The sequence below is a fragment of the Quercus lobata genome, chromosome 4 (assembly GCF_001633185.2).
Source record: "Quercus lobata isolate SW786 chromosome 4, ValleyOak3.0 Primary Assembly, whole genome shotgun sequence".
NCBI classification, from domain to species: domain Eukaryota; kingdom Viridiplantae; phylum Streptophyta; class Magnoliopsida; order Fagales; family Fagaceae; genus Quercus; species Quercus lobata.
The window spans coordinates 61623922-61644190 of NC_044907.1; the positions used below are offsets into that span (position 1 = coordinate 61623922).

Consider the following 20269-nt stretch of genomic DNA (forward strand, 5'->3'; position numbering starts at 1 on the left):
GAAATGGAAGTTATTCATGAAAGAGGTAAAAGCAGATTATCCTTTCTTTGAATACTTTGAAAAACATTTCAAGTGGCATAAGAGGAACTGTGTCAAGTCCAAACTTCCAGCAAAAACCATCCCATCACCAAAAGCAAGACATTCAGCTCAAAAAGCAGAGAAACCATTCTCTCCTTTACCAGAAGTAAATGTCTTAAAAGCTCACATATCTTCTAGTAGTTCTAATGAACCCTCCTCAGAAAGTGAAAAGGAGAAAGAACCTCTAGACGATCAGCTTGGTGATTCACCTAACCCTCCACCAAAGGTTTGGAAATCCAAATACAGAGGAAACCCAGCCTTTAAGGATTTCAAAAGGGAAAGGATTGTTTCCAGAGAATATAGACGCCTGAAATTAGAAGCAAGAGGCATCTATAGGAAACCCAATTCCTTAAAACTCCTCAAACCTAAAGCAAAAGGAAAATGCTTTAAGTGTGGAAAAAAGGGACATATCAAGAAAGAATGTCCAGGCAAATCCCCTACCCATTCTTTAGTATCTGAAGATATCTCAAAAACCCTAGAACTTGACCATCCAGAAAGTGAGTCTCCCAATAGTTCTATTGACCGAGAAATCTGTCAGATTTACCAAGATTCATCCTCTCCTAGAGTTCCAGATAGCACCTCTAGTAGCTCAGATGAAACCATTTCATGCACAAACAGCTGTTGCAGAAACAACACTGTTGAAGTTCTCTCCAAGCAAGAAGAACTGCTCCTAGATCTCATAGAACAGATCAAGGACCCAGAGGAGAAATCTCAAAGACTTAGTGATTTCCACAAAACCCTAGTCAGAGAGCCCAGTGCTTCCAAGCCTAGGATTCAGGAACCAAAAGTTGACTTGGAAAAAATCTACAATAGATTTACTAAATCCAAGAAAGAGATAACTGTCCATGATCTCCAGAAAGAGATTAAAGATACCAAGTCTGAGGCTAGAACCCTTAGGCAAGAATTAATCATCCTTAAGGTTGATCATGGTCTTATAGACCAAAGAGTCAAAAACCTTGAGTATACTTCCCATCAAGGCAATGAGGACAGAATCTCATTACAAAACCCTTCTGATGACGAAGTAGATGATAAAGTTAACCCTACTGCAGACATGAAACCAGAATCATCCAATGGATCGTTCTTAAAATCCATCAGTCGGATTAACTTCCAGAAATGGCATTCCAAAGTCAGGATTGTCATAAACAAAGATTTTGAATTTGAGGTAGTGGCCTTAATAGACTCAGGCGCTGATCTCAACTGCATTCAAGAAGGAATCATTCCCTCTAAGTACTTCCGGAAAACCAGAGAAAGGTTAACTTCTGCAAGTGGTGGGAAAATGCAGATTGAATTCAAAATCCCAAAAGCACATGTTTGCCAAGACACTGCGTGTTTTAAAACTACCTTTGTTCTTGTCAAAAATATGACAGATAGGGTCATCTTAGGAAACCCGTTCATATGTCTGTTGTATCCTTTCATCACGGATAGTGAAGGAATCACTACCCATCCTTTTGGCCAACCAGTCAAGTTTAAGTTTCTTAGGAGTCCTGAACCTAAAGACATCAATAGTCTCCAACAGGTTGCTATCTCCAAGACCCTTAACCTTATCAAAGCCAAAACCCAGCACATTGTGTACCTTGGCCATGAATTAAGTTACAAAAGGACTGATGAGCAATTATCTTGCAAGAGTTACCAATCAGACATCAGAAAGTTTGAAGAAGAACTCAAGCACGAAGTATGCTCTGATCTTCCCACAGCCTTTTGGCATAGGAAAAGGCACGAAGTTGCACTACCATATGTCAAAGATTTCCATGAAAAGAACATCCCTACCAAAGCCAGACCTATCCAAATGAGTCAGGAACTTATGGATACTTGTAAGGCAGAAATAGAGGATCTTCTTAAAAAGGGAATCATCAGAAACTCTAGGTCACCATGGTCTTGTCCAGCCTTTTATGTCCAGAAAAACGCCGAGATTGAGAGAGGTGTCCCTAGACTTGTCATCAATTACAAGCCCCTTAACAAAGTCTTAGAATGGATTAGGTATCCTATCCCCAACAAAAGAGACTTAGTGAACAGGCTTAGTAAAGCAGTGGTCTTCAGTAAGTTTGACATGAAGAGTGGTTTTTGGCAGATACAAATCAGTGAATCTGATAGGTACAAGACAGCCTTCACCACACCCTTTGGTCATTACGAATGGAATGTAATGCCCTTTGGTCTCAAAAATGCACCTTCTGAATTCCAGAATATCATGAATGAGATTTTTAATCCATTCTCCAGTCATACCATTGTGTACATTGATGATGTACTCATCTTCTCAGAATCCCTAGACAAACATTGGAAGCATCTCAGAACATTCTTCCAAACCATCAAGAAAAATGGTCTTGTTGTCTCGGCCCCGAAGATTAAACTCTTTCAGACAAGTGTTAGGTTCTTAGGTTTTGATATCAGACATGGAGTCATCAAACCTATAGATAGAGCCATCCAATTTGCTGAAAAGTTCCCTGATGAGATCCTAGAGAAAACCCAACTCCAAAGGTTCTTAGGATCCCTCAATTACATTTCTGATTTCTATCAAAACCTTAGGCAACAATGCAAGCCTCTTTTTGATAGACTTCGAACCAATCCTCCTCCTTGGACACCCACTCATACACTGGTTGTTCAACAGGTCAAAAAATATGTCAAGACACTCCCTTGCCTTGGAATCCCCTCTGAAAATTCCTTCAAGGTAGTTCAGACAGATGCCTCAAACATTGGTTATGGTGGCATTCTCCTTCAGCGTACTAGTCCCACTTCCCCTGAACAAATTGTCTGTTTTCATTCAGGAATTTGGACTCCCACCCAACTCAATTATAGTACTATTAAAAAAGAGATTTTATCTATAGTACTATGCATTTCAAAATTTCAAAGCGATCTTTTGAATCAAAAGTTTTTAATAAGAATTGATTGTAAATCTGCAAAACATGTTTTAGAAAAAGATGTTCAAAACATTGCATCAAAACAGATTTTTGCACGATGGCAAGCCATTCTTTCAGTTTTCGATTTTGACATTGAATTCATTGCAGGAACTCAAAACAGTATCCCTGATTTCTTAACCCGTGAATTTTTGCAGAATCCATAACAAAATGTCCGGGAAAAAACCCGTACAACCCCAACCTCCCAAATTGCCTAAACAGCATAACACTAGGAGTACCAGTCAGGCACAGAACCCTGGCCCTTTAGTACCCTTTTCCAGTTCACTAAAGAACCCACCTGTGTCGCCATCCGTTGTTGCCAATCGTTATTTGGTTTCCACAATTCCCAAACCAAACTACCAAAGGCCCCAAGGACAACACAGTTACAGTTCTGCCTTAGCCACATTGCCTCCCAAAGCAGTAGCTTCTCCTTCAAAAGTAGAAGAACCCTTTGGTCCAATCGTACCTAAACAGTCCTATACTCTCCCTCCCAAAACAGGTAGAGCTTCTTACATCAAAAAGCCTTTTGTCCAGCACATCTCTTATATTGAGCCTCACTTGGCCCACATAACAGATCCTATGGCATTAGCAATGGAAGTATTGCCTCATGAATGGCATTTCCTTCCTAAAAGCCCAGAAAAAGGTATCAGATTCTATAAAGGCATCCTTCTTCAAGAAAAGTCTGCCAGAATAGAAGACATCAGAGAAAGAACTAATCCCTCAATTGTTCTTTACCATAAGTTCATAATCCAGAGTTTTGTCAGTTGCAAAGATTGGGGACATCCCTCCACTCTCAGAAAACTTACAGTACTCAAGGGCTCAGAACCCCTGTACAACTATTATGACTATATGGACGCATTTGAAAAGGTATTGTTCTTTCAGAATATGACCTATGATCATTCATGGTTCATCCAATTTGATAAGAATTTCAAAGGACAAATCCCTTCGTGGTTCCTCAAGTGGTGGGAAATGTTTGGATCAACTCCTCAAAACTTCCCTGAACCCCTACAAGATGCACTAAGGTATTTCAGTTCCAATTTCCAGACTGATAAGCATTCTTCCCAGTTCCCAGCCATCTTGCACATGACAGTCAAGTACAAGATCCACTGGATAAGCATGTGGAATTATGCAATCAACCAGAATATACTCGATCGGGAATTCTTTACAAAATGGTGGGATAGATTCAGACCTACTGATGCCATCACCAAATTGTATAATGACTTTCCTCTTCCAGTTCAGAAGACTATAGCCCATCGCACAAGATCACAGTCTAGCCTAGATTCCGCCCAGTTCTCTGGAAGGTCTAGCAAGGAACTTAAAGATCTTGCCCAACAGCTACTTCTCCAGTCAGCTCAGCTTGAGTCAGTAGAAAAGAACTCTCCTGCCTCTTCTGAAGCCTCTTGCAATCGCTTCCAGTTTGATCCATTCCAGGATTCTCAAGATCCTTATGATGCCTACAACTTGGACAGCGACTAAAAGCAACACTAGAACGGACTCCTGAATGCTCCAGAACAGCTTCTGAAGTCCAGAACCACCTTTGCAGAATCGGATACTATTCAGAACAGTACCCGCACTGCAAGGCTGACCGACAGAACACTATTCACTGCACAGTCCAGAACACTATGCAGAGTTACTATTCCAGAAAAGCACGGGGACAAGATACTGTTCATAAACAGTGACCAGTTACTATTCACTCAACAGTACCCCAGCAGAATCATGGAAATCACTATTGCTTTCGGCTGAAAAGTTATTCACCTGAAGGTAAAAGCATTTCACCTCCCGTGATTTCAGCAGGCTCCTGATCTGATCCAAGGCTCCCTCCAGCTATAAAAGGGACCCTTCCCCTCAGTCTTCAGCAGGCTAAATTTTAAGACCTATCCACAGGCTTAATACTCCTCACCCAGAGCTTTTTACTTTGTACTCTGAACTACAATTGTAATCAGAATGGCTCTCTTCTATCTTCCCTTAGCTTACACTTGTATATATATATATATATATATAGAAGGAGATAAAGACCGAAGCAACTAAAAGAAGACAAGGTGATTGTTTATATGGCTTAGTTTCAACTTCTAATAAATAGGTCTTGCTTACACTAAGGAGTTAGTGTGGGCTACTATCAACTGCCCATGTGAATGAACAAAGTAGAGAGAGATGAAAATTGACTTTTTAATAGCCAATTATGTTAAAATTGGACTTTCCAATATGTTCTAGGAACAAATACCTTAAGGCTTGAGAATGAAGAACTTGCAGAAACTAAAAGAAACCTAAAAATGTTTTTGTTGTCATATTGTATGTATATAGTAGTAGGCCAATTTGCAACTTGCACCCAACACCCTCATTAAATTGATTTAGAATTACCAATATGTTCTTGGAAAAAAAAAAAAGGAATAACAAAAGAGTTAGAAATGGAATAACAACAGGTGAGACTTCATGCAAAGACATAATGGTTGAAATGATAAACTATGAGAGAGAGAGAGAGAGAGAGAGAGAGAGAGAGAGAGAGAGAGAGAGAGATCAGTGCTTTTGTGGCACTGATATGTCTTCAACAAAGAAAACCTTTCATTGCAATTAGGGCTCTCTTAAACTTAGCTGGTGGAGGCTCTAGTGACTCAAATAAGGCTAACACTTATCATTATGGTCAAAATGGTAAACTATAAATGACAAAATTATTTTGTTTAGAATTTTTAAAAGGGTTGGTTTTTTCGTTTTTAGTAAAATTGGTTAATTGAGCTTAATTGTTTTTAACTTTATTATTAGTAATTTTTGTTGTTGGGCTAATTTTTTGGGATATTTATTTTGTTTTAGATTTTAGATCTAATTTTTTTTAATAGCATTTAAAAGGAAGAAAATGCTAGAGTTACATTTTTTTTTTACAAATTGTAATTATGATGAGTGGTTATTATTAAGTAGAAAAGTGACGTTAGTGGTGGGCCCAAATGTAAAAGTACTGTCAGATGTGATATTAATATTGTCCAATATGATGATGAAACTGTTAAATGTGAGAAAAAAATAGGGTACCACCAAATATGATAAAAGTACAATCAAAAGTGATGTTAGTACTGGTCAATATGATAATGGAACTGTCAAATGTGTGAAGAAAAATAGGATACCACTAAATGTGACAAAAGTACAATAAAGATGCAATAAAGATTTCCAGTGGACTGTTTCTTAGATTTCCAAGAAACCAAGGAATCTCCAATAAAGATGCAATATCCAGTCACTGACCTTCTTGTGTCTAGACATGAAGCCCAATCTGAATTTGTAAAGCCCTTCACATGTAACTTTGATGCAGCTGAAAAGAACACCCCTTTCACTGGTTCATTCTTCAAATACTACAAGACGTTATAAGCTGCTTCTAGGTGTGGTTTTCTTGGCTTTGACATAAACTGACTTAACTTATGAACAACATAAATGATGTCAGGTCTAGTAATTGTCAAGTACAACAACCTCCCCACTAACCTTCTGTACTTACTTGGGTCATTAAATTCACCATCATACTTGCTCAGCTTGAGGTTCTGCTCCATTGGAACTTTAGATGGTTTACAACCAAGCATACCAGCATCACTTAGAACTTCTAGTGCATACTTCCTTTGACAAAGAGCTATACCTTTGTTAGTCCTTGCAACTTCTAGACCAAGAAAATTCTTTAAATCTCCCAAATCCTTGAGCTTGAACCCTTGATCCAATAAGACCTTGAATTGATCAACCTTGGCTTTGTCATTGCTAGCAATCAACACATCATCCACATAGACCAGTAAAGCAATAAAAGACTCCCCTTCTTGTCTAGTAAACAATGAGTAGTCTGTCTTTGACTGAACAAATCCTAATTGAACCAAAGCTTCTGAAAATTTAAAGAACCATTGTCAAGAAGCTTGCTTCAAACCATGAAGAGACTTGTTTAGCTTGCAAACCACCTCTCCCTTGCTTTGAAATCTAGGTGGAAGAGCCATGTAAACATCTTCAATCAAATCCCTATGAAGGAATGTATTGTTCATATCATGTTGGCTTAAAAACCAACCTTTCATAGCAGCCATTGGCAACAAACATTTCACAGAAACCATTTTGGCAACAGGTGAGAATGTTTCAATATAATCCAAGCCCTTTTTCTGTGTGAATCCCTTAGCAACTAACCTTTCTTTATACCTCTCCATAGAGCCATCAGATCTATACTTAACTCTGTAAATCCACTTACAACCAATTGCCTTTTTGTTAGGTGGGAGAGGAGTAAGAGTCTATGTATGATTAGCCTCCAATGTTGCAATTTCAACATCCATGGAAGCTTGCCATTTAAGGTTAGACACAACTTGATGATAGTGTTATGGTTCAACAATAGCAGATATGGAACAGCAAAAGGTTTTATAGGATGGTGACAAGTGGTCATATGAAAGAAAAGAAGAAAGGGGATGAGATGTACCTAATTGAGACAGTTCAGAAGTAGGAACTAAGGTTACTTGATTGCAATGGTAAGCTTGAAGGTAGGATGGAGGTTTGGAAGTCCTAGTAGACCTTCTAAGATGAGAATTAGGAACCAAAACCTCATTTGGAGCCTCCGGGAGGTCCTGAGGTAAATCCTCATCAATGTCATGATGAATATCAATGATTGTAGCATTAGAAATAGTATGGGAAGAAGTGGAAGGAATGGAAGAAGGTTGGGAAGGATTATCATAAAAAGAAGAGGGTATGGGTGTTGACATGTAAGGAAGTGGAATGAGAGAGGAAGAAGAAGAAACAACTTCAGTCACAGAAAAGGGAAAAACATTTTCATGAAAAACAACATATCTAGAGATAAGAATAGTGTGAGATAAAAGATCAAAAAACTTGTAACTCTTGACATTGTAGGGACAGCCAATAAAAACACACTTTCTAGCTCTAGGAGAGAATTTGGAAGGTTTAGGACCAGTGGTTGAAGCAAAGCATAGAAAACCAAATGCCCTAAGGTGTGAATGAGAAGGAACTTTTCTAAATAGAAGTTCATTGGGAGTTTTGTTATGTACAAGCGGAGGGGGCAGTCTTTGATTAAGTAGACACACACAGTCACCCTAGAAAAAAAGAGGTAGATTAGACTGAATTTGCAAAGCCCTTGTAGTGGATAAAATGTGCTGGTGTTTTCTCTCCACAACAGAATTTTGTTGTGGAGTATAAATGCAGCTAATTTGGTGAATGATGCAGAATAAAAATCAGAAAGCTTGAACTCAAGGGCATTATCAGACCTAAAGCATTTGATTTTGATATTAAATTGAGTGAAAACCATGTTATAAAAGGAAACAATCAAGGCTTTTGCTTTAGATTTTGCCTTCATTAGAAAAAGCCAAGTAACTCAAGTTGCATATCTATAACCATCTAAGGTAGGAACATAAAAAGGACCCCAAATATCCATATGCATAAAATCAAAAGGAGAATCACACATGTTATTATTGAAAGGAAATGGTAATCTCTTCTATTTTGCCAATGGACAAATAATACATTGTTTGGTACAACAATTATGCATGAAAGGAAATACATTGCTCAAAGATTGATGCTTAAGATCAGATGGATGTCCTAGTCTAAAATGCCACAAAGAATATAGATTATTGTGGTGATTAGTAGAAGAAAAAGCAGTAAAAGAGCTAATGTTGTGCCTGGATAGAAAATCAACAAGAGAAGTAGAAGCTGATAATAGGCTTGATTATTGTAGCAAGTATAGACCATCAAACATCTGCCCCACTCCAATTGTGCTCCAGTTGGTAAGGACCTGTATAAAGAAATAAGCAGAAAGGAAAACAAGACAAAGGGGTTGTGTCTTAGTCATGGAACTGACAGATAAAAGATTAAAGGAGAAAGAGGGTACACAAAGGACATTTGTAAGGGTTATATGTGAAGAAAGTTGAATGATTCCAACATGAGTAACAATAGCTACTTCCCCATTAGGCAATTGAACCATGGTATGTGAAATAACAGTAATAGAGGTTAATAAATCCATAGAACAAACTATGTGATCAGTAGCGCCAGTATCAATAACCAAGTCTTCATATTATAAGCTTTTCTAATAACAATCTTAGCAGAAAAGACCGAATGTTTAAGATTCAAAGGAATACCTGCTATTGTGTTATTAGGAAAACCCACAATATTAGCCATGTGACATTCCCGCCTTGTAGAATTCTACTGAGGTGGACTTGGTAGTGCACCAATCAAGGCCAACAATTGTTGGTACTGATCTGGTGTGAAAGAAGGAGCATCAGTGGTGACAAGATCATGACCAGGCACACCTTCTTGAGGTGACATCACCATGTAATTGTGGGGTTGATCTGGAGTAATAGAAGAGACCAGATGGGCCATGGACTTGTTCTTGAACTTATAAACTAGTGGGAAACCATGTAATTTGTAACACTTGTCAATGGTGTGACCTAGCTTGCCACAATGAGTGCACAAAGACCTCTCTTTTCCCGTACTATTAGAACCCCCATTAGAAGTAGTAGAATTCTGGTTCTTAGTGGCTAGTACAGTGGATTCAACCCTTGTGCCCAAACTAACACTCCTTTGCATCTCTTCTTGGATCAACAAAGAGTACACCTTGTTGACAGAAGGCAAAGGATCCATGAGTAAAATCTAAGTCCTGACTTGGGAAAAAGAATCATTCAGTCCCATAAGGAACTTCATCACTGATTCTTTGGCTTGAAGATTAGTAAGCCTTTGGTTCACATTGCATTGACATTTTCCACAAGTGCATAAAGGAAAGGGACTAAAGCTTTGTAATTGATCCTAGAAGACCTTTAATTGTGTGAAGAAATCAGTGATTGAAGTTTCACCTTGATGAAGCTCTGAGATTTGCTTATACAAGTTGAAGATCTTTGGTCCATTCTTGTGACAAAAAGTCACCTTTAGATCGTTCCAAATTTCCAAAGCAGTATCTCTATGGATGACACTAGCTTGGATCATTGGTGAGACTGAGTTGATTATCCAAGTCCCTACTATATTGTCTGCATGAATCCAAGCTTGGATTGCAAAGGGAGAGTCCACAATTGGAGATGACAAAGTGAGAGAGCCATCTATGAAGCCAAGCTTATTCTTAGCAATGAGAGATTTTCTAACAGATTGAGCCCAAGCTGGATAATTTTCTCCACCAATTAGAGGTTGAGAAACGAGGAAAGCACCAGGATTCTCTCCATGGTGCAAGAACAAAGGATCATTCACATTTGATGATTCCTATGTTGAAGATTGAGTTTCAGAGGTTGAAGCAGTAGCCATGACAGTGGTAGCCATGGAAGGAGCCTCGAAGCTTTTGAAGGAAAATGAAAGAAAGATTCCCAAATTTTGTTAGAAGAGAAAAGGTGCTAACGGAAACAAAACTAACACTAACAGATCATGGCACGTGTGTCACGTGTGAGTTTACTAAACAAACGCATATACAATCAACTAAACTACAAGTCGTTCTTCTGTCCTGGTTCTTGATTTCCCCTGTTCTTTGTGTTGTCTGCGGCAACTATTTCTTCAGCAGCAGCTTTAGCTTGACTAGAAATCTTCTTTATTTGATAATTGCCCAAAACTTAATTGTTGAGCACTGCACTTCTTCTTGGCGTCATATGGAGCGATGTAATTAACAACTCATTTGATGATCAAATTCAATCATTTGACCTCCGACGAAGGAGCTGTAGTACCCACCTTTGGCTTGCTCCATTTTGCTGCGCCTAGGCAATAGGATACTATTACTAAGGAGACTTCATCACATTGAGTAGTGCAATTTCTGAGATGACGGTCTTTCTCCTTAAAAGTTTCCTATAAGATAATAATTTAAACATTCAATTATTTTCACGTGAATTTAAATGGGTCAATACAATTTACATGAAACAACCCAAAACAGTGAAGGGGTCTATAAAATAAAGAGTAGAACAACAACTGAGTATCGATTATGTATTTTTTTGTGGATAAAAAAATATGTTGATTTTTACCTCAAAGCTCCGGCATTTTTTCCCACCTAAATCTCTTAACTATTTTCAAGAAATGTGCAAACAAAGTATACTTGACTGTGCATGCGTGACCAACCAAAACGGAGGTGTCTGAGACTTGAGAAAGGTACAAAAAGAATACAAATTCTCTACTACACTTTTTATATTTCACTTTCTGCTTTACCAGTCATAATATGCAATGTGTCTAGATTTGATTTTTTTTATTTTTTTTTATTTTTAATTCGAGTATTTTATATAAAAAAGTAAAAGATCAACACCTAAGTGATCAAAAAAAAAAAAAAAAAAAATTATTAGCTGTCATAAAAGAACTATATAATGGAACTATTCTAGAGGATCTCTATTATATATTGGATAACAAATTATTAGCTGTCATGCTAATATTTTATGTTTTCATTCTTCAATAACCGCTTAAAAGAACAACAAAATAGTACAACCCGCTCTCCCCTCCGCTTAAAAGAATTTGCCACGTTGTTGACGGTTTGTAAAAATGTTATACTATGTCCAATAATTTGTTACTAACATTTGTTAATTAAATCTTAAAGCTATGACATTATTGGTTTTTAAAAAACCTACAATAGGTTATATTGATAACAGTTTTTGTTTTTTATTTTCAAAAACTTGTTTTTGGAAAAAAAAAAAAAACAAATTTTTTGTATTTTTGAAATAAAAAACATGTTAGGTTAGTTGAAAAAAAAAAATACAAAAATATGTTGTTATTAGGATTTGAACTCTATTGCTAATTTATTAAATGAGATAGATTCATTAAATTAAATACGTATTTTCATTGAATTTTGAAAATTAGAAACTGAAACAACTGCAAATTTTCAGTTTCTTTCATAAATTGAGTTTTGAGAATAGTTTTTGTTTTCTCTTTATTTTGAGTTGCCAAACAAATTTTTTAGCTTCAAAAATAGAAAATTGTTTTTGGAAACAGAAAATAAGTTACCAAACATAATAATTTGGAGACTATATATCCTAAAAATAAGTTTTGGTAATAACAAAAAACCAATCATTACCGAGTCCTTGTCAAAATTTAGAAATTTGCATATTCCTGTAAGGGAGTGATTGTTTATTTATGAATAATTTGTAACGGATAACAGTATGAAAATTTTGATACGGATAACAATAACTACCATAGAGATTAAAGTCAGGGCTACATTCCCTATATAAATATGCTCATTAGCCATAAAAGGAAAAGACATACACAAGCTTTAAGAGTTTGTGAAGATGTCTAGATATTGGACTGAAGTTCTTGTCATTGCAAGTTTAGCTTGCCTATATACATGCTCATTAGGAGCAAATATTTCATATGATTCAAATGCCATAATTATTAATGGAGAGCGGAGGATTATATTATCGGGCGCAATCCATTATCCACGCAGCACAGTGGAGATGTGGCCTGATATTATTCAAAAGGCAAAGGATGGTGGACTTGATGCAATAGAATCATACATCTTCTGGGATCGCCATGAACCTCAGCGTCGCAAGTATGATTTCTCAGGAAATCTAGACTTTGTCAAGTTCTTCAAGCTGGTTCAAGATGCTGGACTCTATGCCGTTCTACGCATTGGTCCTTACGTATGTGCGGAATGGACCTATGGGGGCTTCCCTCTGTGGTTACACAACTTGCCGGGTGTTCAGTTGAGGACAGATAATGAGGTGTACAAGAATGAAATGCAAACATTCACAACCAAGATAGTGAACATGTGCAAAGAAGCAAGTTTGTTTGCTTCACAAGGGGGACCAATCATCATTGCACAGATTGAAAACGAGTATGGGAACATCATGGGTCCTTATGGAGCAGCAGGGAAATCCTACATTCAATGGTGTGCTAAAATGGCCGTATCCCAAAACATTGGCGTCCCCTGGATTATGTGCCAACAATCAGATGCTCCACAACCCATGATCAATACTTGCAATGGTTTTTATTGTGATAATTTTACACCAAACAATCCTAAGAGTCCAAAAATGTTCACTGAGAATTGGACTGGATGGTTCAAGAATTGGGGTGGCAAACACCCATTCAGAACTGCTGAAGATGTGGCATTCTCAGTTGCACGATTTTTCCAAACCGGTGGAGTTTTCAACAACTATTATATGTACCATGGAGGAACCAACTTTGGACGCACAGCTGGAGGTCCATACATCACAACTTCTTATGATTACAATGCCCCGCTTGATGAATATGGGAATTTCAATCAACCTAAATGGGGGCATCTCAAGGATCTCCATGCTGCCCTCAAATTGGGAGAAAAGATTCTTACTACTGGCAATAGGACTTCCAAGCAATATGGCAACAACGTTTATTTGACCACATACACAAACGCTAACGATGGGAGCAGATTCTGTTTCTTGAGCAATTCAGATGGTTCACATGATGCCAATGTTGACTTGCAAAAAGATGGCAAGTACTTTGTGCCTGCTTGGTCTGTCAGCATTCTTGAAAACTGTAACAAGGAAGTGTACAACACTGCAAAGGTTAATGCCCAAACATCAGTTATGGTTAAGAAACAAGTTGGTAGCAGCCGTCATCATAAACGGCTCTCTTGGGTGTGGGCACCAGAGGCAATAAAAGACACACTAACTGGAAAAGGTAGATTCAAAGCAGATCTACTCCTTGATCAAAAGCAAACAACAGCTGATTCTAGTGACTATTTGTGGTACATGACTAGTGTTAACATGAATGGAAAATCATCTTCTTTGGAGAATGTGACTTTGCGTGTAAGAACCCAAGGTCATGTTCTTCATGCTTTTGTTAATCGAAAGTTCGTTGGTTCTCAATGGGGCACAAATGGTAAATACAGTTTTGTGTTGGAGAAACCTGTATCTCTAAAGCCCGGGACTAACATTATAACTCTACTTAGTGCCACAGTTGGATTGGCAAATTATGGTTCCTTCTTTGATCTTGTGCCGGTTGGTATAGTGGGGGGTCCTATTGAATTGATTGGAGCCAATTCTACTTGGAATATATCAACCAACCAATGGTCTTACAAGGTAGGATTGAATGGTGAGGCCAACCAACTATACAATCCAAATAGGGCCCATCTGAGGAGGTGGAAAGCTACTCAAAATGTTCCTGTAGGGAGACTTATGACATGGTATAAAACCACTTTCAAAACTCCTTCTGGTACAGATCCTGTGGTGGTGGACTTACAAGGTATGGGCAAAGGTCTGGCTTGGGTGAATGGAAAAAGCATTGGACGCTATTGGCCTTCATTCAATGCTGATACCAATGGATGCAGTGATTCATGTGATTACCGTGGAGGGTACTTTTCTGAAAAATGTGTGACAAATTGTGGCAATCCAACCCAAAGGTGGTACCATGTGCCAAGATCATTCCTCAAGAATGACGGAAACACATTGATTTTGTTTGAAGAATTCGGTGGAAATCCTCTGAATGTGTCTTTCCAAACTGTCACGGTTGGAACAGTTTGTGGAAATGCATATGAGGGCCACGAATTGGATCTTTCATGCCAAGGTGGGCAAACCATCTCAGAAATCAAATTTGCAAGTTATGGGGACCCTCAAGGAAAGTGTGGTTCATTCAAGAAAGGTTCTTGGGAGGCTAGCAGTAGTTTCTCTGTGGTGGAAAATGCATGCATTGGGAGGGAAAGTTGTTCTGTCTCTGTGTCATCTGCAACATTCGGAACATCCAACCTTGGCAGTGTCAATGGAAGATTGGCAGTGGAAGCTGTCTGCTAAGTTAATTAACTTCACCCATCTATTGTATTTCTCTAATTTTATCGGGCTATGTTTGTTTCGCACACTGTGTTTTAATAAACTGAAAACATGAGTTTAACGTGAGTTAAAGTCAAGTTTTTCAGTTATAAAAACACAGACACAATGAAAGAGTTTTTACCAATATTGCACTCTCAATCATTACTCTTATTCTATTTTTGTGTGAAAGAGTTTTTACCAATATTGCACTTTCAATCCTTTCTCCAATTCTATTTCCACCTTTTTAGCATGACATGTTGCTTATATTCGTTTCTTTTTCTAAAATGTCAACTTTTAGCTGCATTTTGGTGATTCATGATACTATTATAAGCTTTTGTAACAACTAGCAAAGCACTTGCGCGATGCGCAAATAATACTTTAAAATATCGTGTGAAAAACTTATATAGAATGTTCAAAGAAAGTTTAAATAATAACGTAAAGTAAAGTCACTATAGCATAAAAGGTTTTTGTTGAATTAAAATAATTCGAAATTAAGGGGATAATTAAAGAATATTTTATTTTATTTTATTTTAGTCTCAAGAGGTAGAGGACAAAGAATTTAGACTATAGCATAATAGTTATAGAAATTAGATAAAGTAATAAATTGGTCGATGAAAATAAAAATTTTAAAATTACACACACATATCCATTATATTTTTTTACTTAAAAGTAAAGAGCCATTAAAGTATAGAAGAACAACATAGAAATACTGTAGTTTAAACAATGACAAAATCATTTTAATCTACTCCATATATTGGTGTTTATTATGCAGTGTAATAAGTTATTTGTTATAGTGGTAGGTTCAATGAAATATCATTCTAATATATTTTTAATATGGTATTTATGTATATTTCCATGATATGAATATTTTATTGTTCATATATATTTTGAACAATAAAACAAAGAAGAACAACGTAGGAATATTTTAGTTTAAATAATGATAAAAGCATTTTACTGTATTTCATATATTGATGTTTATTATGAGGTGTAGTAAGTTATTTGTTCTCTTAATCATAGTTTTTGTTTCTTTAATATATTAGAGTTAGCATAAGTTATTTATGATATCATATTAATATTTAGTTGGCTTTTGGAAATATCATATAATTTTTATGATATCATGTTTATGTTAGTAGATTATGATAGTGATAGGTTCAATGAAATATCATTCTAATAAAATTTTATATGATATTTATGTATATTTCCATGAAATATGCATATTTTTATTGTTCATGTTTATTTTGAAATATTAAAATATTCTTACTAAAAAAATTTACTTCTCAACTTGGGATCATATTGTGAAGTATGTTGAACAGATCCATTTTCAAAGACAATTTAAAAGAAAAGATCAATTTTTTTTTTTTTAAAGTTTGTTTTGGAGAAGAGAGCAAAAAAATGTGAGATGGAAGGCTAAATAAAAAATTAATGTAGCAAAGTCACGTGATAGAACCTCATTGTCTCTCATGTTAGATTTTTAGTTTCTTATATAAAAAGATAATCAATAAACTATATATATATATATATATGTGTGTGTGTGTGTGTGTGTGTGTGTGTGTGTGTGTGTGTGTGTCCAAACTTGGTAAGGATGGGGTGTAAATCCCATATTTTACATCATCCAATATCAGTATTTTACTTAAAATTTAATACATCATACCACACCTAATAACATCTCAATAAACTTCTAATTTGGTTGGATTTATATGGGTATTAGAATTGATTGGGTGTGGTTGTACTTATTCTTAAATATGTAATAAAATGATGTGGCATATTGATATTGAAGGGGTATAACATAAGTTTTACACCGCGTCCCTACAGAATTTAATCTCTCTCTCTATCTCTCTCTCTCTCTCTCTCTCTCTCTCTCTCTCTCTCTCTCTCTCTCTCTCTCTCTATATATATATATATATATATATATAATATTAGTGCATACTTATTAATCATTAGTATGTGCATTTAATCTAGGGACACATTCAATGAACAAATATTATATATAATTAAGTGGAAATTAATGTAATATATTTGTTGAGATAGAAGCCTAAATGAAGAATTTGCCATTTGGCAAAACCTTATGCTCTCTCACATGAGGTCTCAAATTATATATATATATATATATATGTATGTATGTATGTATGTATATTAATATTGATTGATTGATTTATTGATTTGGTATTGAGATTGTTAAGTTGAATAAGAGAGTTTTGTTGCTATCATTTATATCTTTTAATGATTTCTCTTCTGACATTATTTATTTACAATGCAACATATTTGAAAACATATTTTGTGTTTTATTCTCTCTATTAGGACTGCACCTTACAATCTTTAAATAAAATTTTCAAATGCTCCATGTTTAGCCTTTAAAATATGAAACTAGAGGACAATACTGGCGAATAGTACAGAATAAAACAATATGTTCATTGTTTTTTTTTGATGGGAATATCACTACATAACATTAATAGGAAATTAATTGCTACAAGTAGCCACATCAGAGGCAATAGAAGCTTCTAAAAAGCCGGGGGTTTCCTCAACCCATGCCTTAAAATCAAAAACAGACTTAGCATGTTGAGCTAAAAGAAGAGAAAGCCTATTGCCTTACCTTTTTATGTAAGAAAATTAAAAAGAACGAAAATATGTTAAATGTTGATATCACAGATTCGCAAGTAGTTGTTATTGGTTATTTTGCTATTGTTGGTTTTTGACCCTTGAACAAACAATGTTTAACCTGATTTTATGGCCAAGTTATTAATCTAAATATACTATAAAACCGAAACTTTTGACTTTTGGTTGACCTCTCTATATTATGCCAAATCAGATTTGTTAACTCCACAATTTTACACATCAGTATTTTTTATTTATTAAATCAATTATGCAAGTCTTAGGTTAAACATAAATCAAACATATCATACCACAGAAAATTTAAATAACATAAGATATGATAACCTAGGAAAACTAATGAAACAAACCTGTTTCAAGGTAAAAATCCTGGGGGGGCCAATCCCAAGAAGAACAATTCACTATCAAATAAAATTTTATAGTTAAAAATATTTAATTCATAGTACACTTTGAAACCCTAACTACGATTATCAAACCTAACTTTGAAACCCTCAAACTTCTTTGATATGGATCCGCTCCAACATGAACTTCCAATTCACACTTTGCTCTTCAATACACTTGATATCTGAAACTTTAAATCACATAGACGTCTAGCCTATGCTCCAAGACCACCCACGAAGGTTTATATCTCTAACACCCTTGCCAGTAGAAGATTTGAGAAAGTTTTGGATACATAAACCCTAGATCTACAATAGGTGGCACAAGAAGCACACGCTCTCTAAAAACCCCTTCTAGGGTTAGTTTATAATTTCTTTTAAATATTGCAAGAAATAGATTATGATTGTCGATACTGTATTTTGTTTGGCTTAGTTCACGAGTCAAAGCAAAGACCAAAAAAATCCAAAAATTAAAAAAAGTGCAAAATCATGAATTTCAAAGCCAAAACAGGTAAAAATAAACACAATATGGTTGGATGATGAATCAAAAGGTCACAATGTTTGAAAAAAATCATTTTATAGTAATTGAGGCCAAAACCCTAACTAGGTATGGCAAAAAGTTGACTTTTTGATCTAACCGTTGGATTGTGTTGAATTTTGGACCATCTCGTAGGGCATATTTTTCCCTTTGAAATGATAGTTCACAGGCGAATGTCACGCCCCAAACCCAAAAGGGTTCAAAGCATGAGGAAAGAACCATCAAGAGAGAGACTGTAGGAGATTTTTCTCTTCTTTTCTGTTCCACAAGATAAGAATATATAACCATACTAAAATCTTCACATTACAAGTTAGAGCTCTATAATACATTTAATACATTTACGAACAATAACTAAAAAATCATGTGCCTCCACATAATACATGAATATATTACAAAACTCCAATTGGATTACACAGAGTCACAATCTTATCAAGACTAAGGAATCTTAAAATTGATTTCCTCCAACATAATTAATTAAGGCCTCTTTGAACATAGCAAGATCAAGTCACCAACCATTTATAGCAAAATTTTCTAAATTTAACATAGCACTCTAATCATCACCAATGAAATAAGCTCCATACCTAAGGTATAGCTAATTAATCTGAAAAAGGATAAAGGGTGGGATGAGCTAAAACCTAGTAAGTAGTTGTGGGCACCGAATACCTCTTAGCAAGACAGTAATTAGGCCCCCAATTAATTTATACGTGGGCTATACTTCGATCCTACTAATCAGGCTCTTAGCTTAGTCTGGTTCGTCCTCTCTAAGCCCTAAACTGAGACCTCCCCTTGATTTTCCTCAGTTCCCAAGTGTTTTCCTCTCTCTTTGCTCACTCTCTCTCCCTCTCTTTGTTTCTTCCTCCCACTTTTTTTAACCCCCTAACTCTCTGTCTCTTCCCCCTTTTATATTACTTGGTTAGTGGTTTGGTCATCATTATTTTCCTGCTGTTGTGAGAGACCGCGCCCCCGGCCCTTTTCTTTTGGGTGTTGGTCCAAACCCACGTGAATGGGTGGAGTCGTGTTATTGCCTCTCAAAATGGAGGTTTGACTGATTATATTTCCCCCTTTAGATTAAGGGTTTTACAATGGAGTCGTCACTTATTTAATTATTGGAATAAATAAGAAAACCAAAATTGAAAAATTCCTCATTTTATTAATTTGAAATTGAATTTACATTGATCATAGGAAATTACATGGCTTTGGTCCTAGATACAATCTAAGATGAAGTACATGGCTTTGTTTCCTAGTTACAATCTAGAAATTGAAAATTACAAGAATAAGCGATCTAAGTTCGAAGGCTATGTTACAAGGTGGGAAGGTGTTAGGCATCCACCTTGTTAAACATGTCTTCTAGACTATGGTGGCCAACATTCATATCACATCATCCAATACGTTATCAATCAATTTGCAAGTTGTAATTAATGTGTGTGCATGTGATAAACCCTAATTCAATTTATTAAGCATTGCATTTGAATTGAAAAATAAATTCTAGTGAATGTATGTGGATGGTGATATCCTAGATTTAAGGATTTGAAAAAATTATGAAACAAATATCTTTTACATATTTTTTTATGTGGATTTAAGATCAAAACTAGTGTTATGCACGAACACGTGATGAACAACCAAGAACAAGTGAAGAATACATAAGAACATTCAAAATTATTCAAGGAATTTGAAAGTTCAAATAGTGTATAAAACACTTTTGAACGTTTAGACCCCCAATAACAAAAATACCAATTCAAACTTTATGAAAAACAATAAGTGTGCGGAAAATGAACTCAAGTTATAAATAGAATTGGTTAGCAATCTAAGCCAATTAAAATCACATCCATAGCAGAAAATAAAAGACAAAGATTAAGGGAAGAGAGATGCAAACACAAGGACAACACAACGATGTGTTATCGAAGAGGAAATCGAAGCCCTCGGCGTAAAACCTCTCCGCCGCCCTCCAAGCGGTAAGTAATCCACTAGAAAATGTAGTTGAAATACATGAACAGTAATAGACCCTCCAAGCCTAATCTACCCAGTGTACCTAAGCCCTCTAAGCTTCTTGCTTCAACGAGGTTGCGCTGAACCTATTTCTTTTCTAACTTCTTGGATTCCACTACTTGACCATAGCATCAA

At 36.0% G+C, this 20269-nt stretch overlaps 1 protein-coding gene across 1 annotated transcript; it reads left to right on the forward strand.

The window, feature by feature from the left end:
• The first annotated feature begins 12286 nt into the window (after nt 1-12286).
• LOC115988120 (beta-galactosidase 7-like) lies at nt 12287-14668 on the forward strand. Its single transcript, XM_031111763.1, has one exon. It carries the CDS (start codon nt 12302-12304, stop codon nt 14609-14611), a length of 2310 nt encoding a protein of 769 aa, XP_030967623.1. The 5' UTR covers nt 12287-12301; the 3' UTR covers nt 14612-14668.
• The last annotated feature ends 5601 nt before the right edge of the window (nt 14669-20269 follow it).

What these genes read in the sequence shown, in the direction of transcription:
- LOC115988120 (XM_031111763.1), top strand. Translation starts at nt 12,302, where the DNA reads ATGTGGCCTGATATTATTCAAAAGGCAAAGGATGGTGGACTTGATGCA.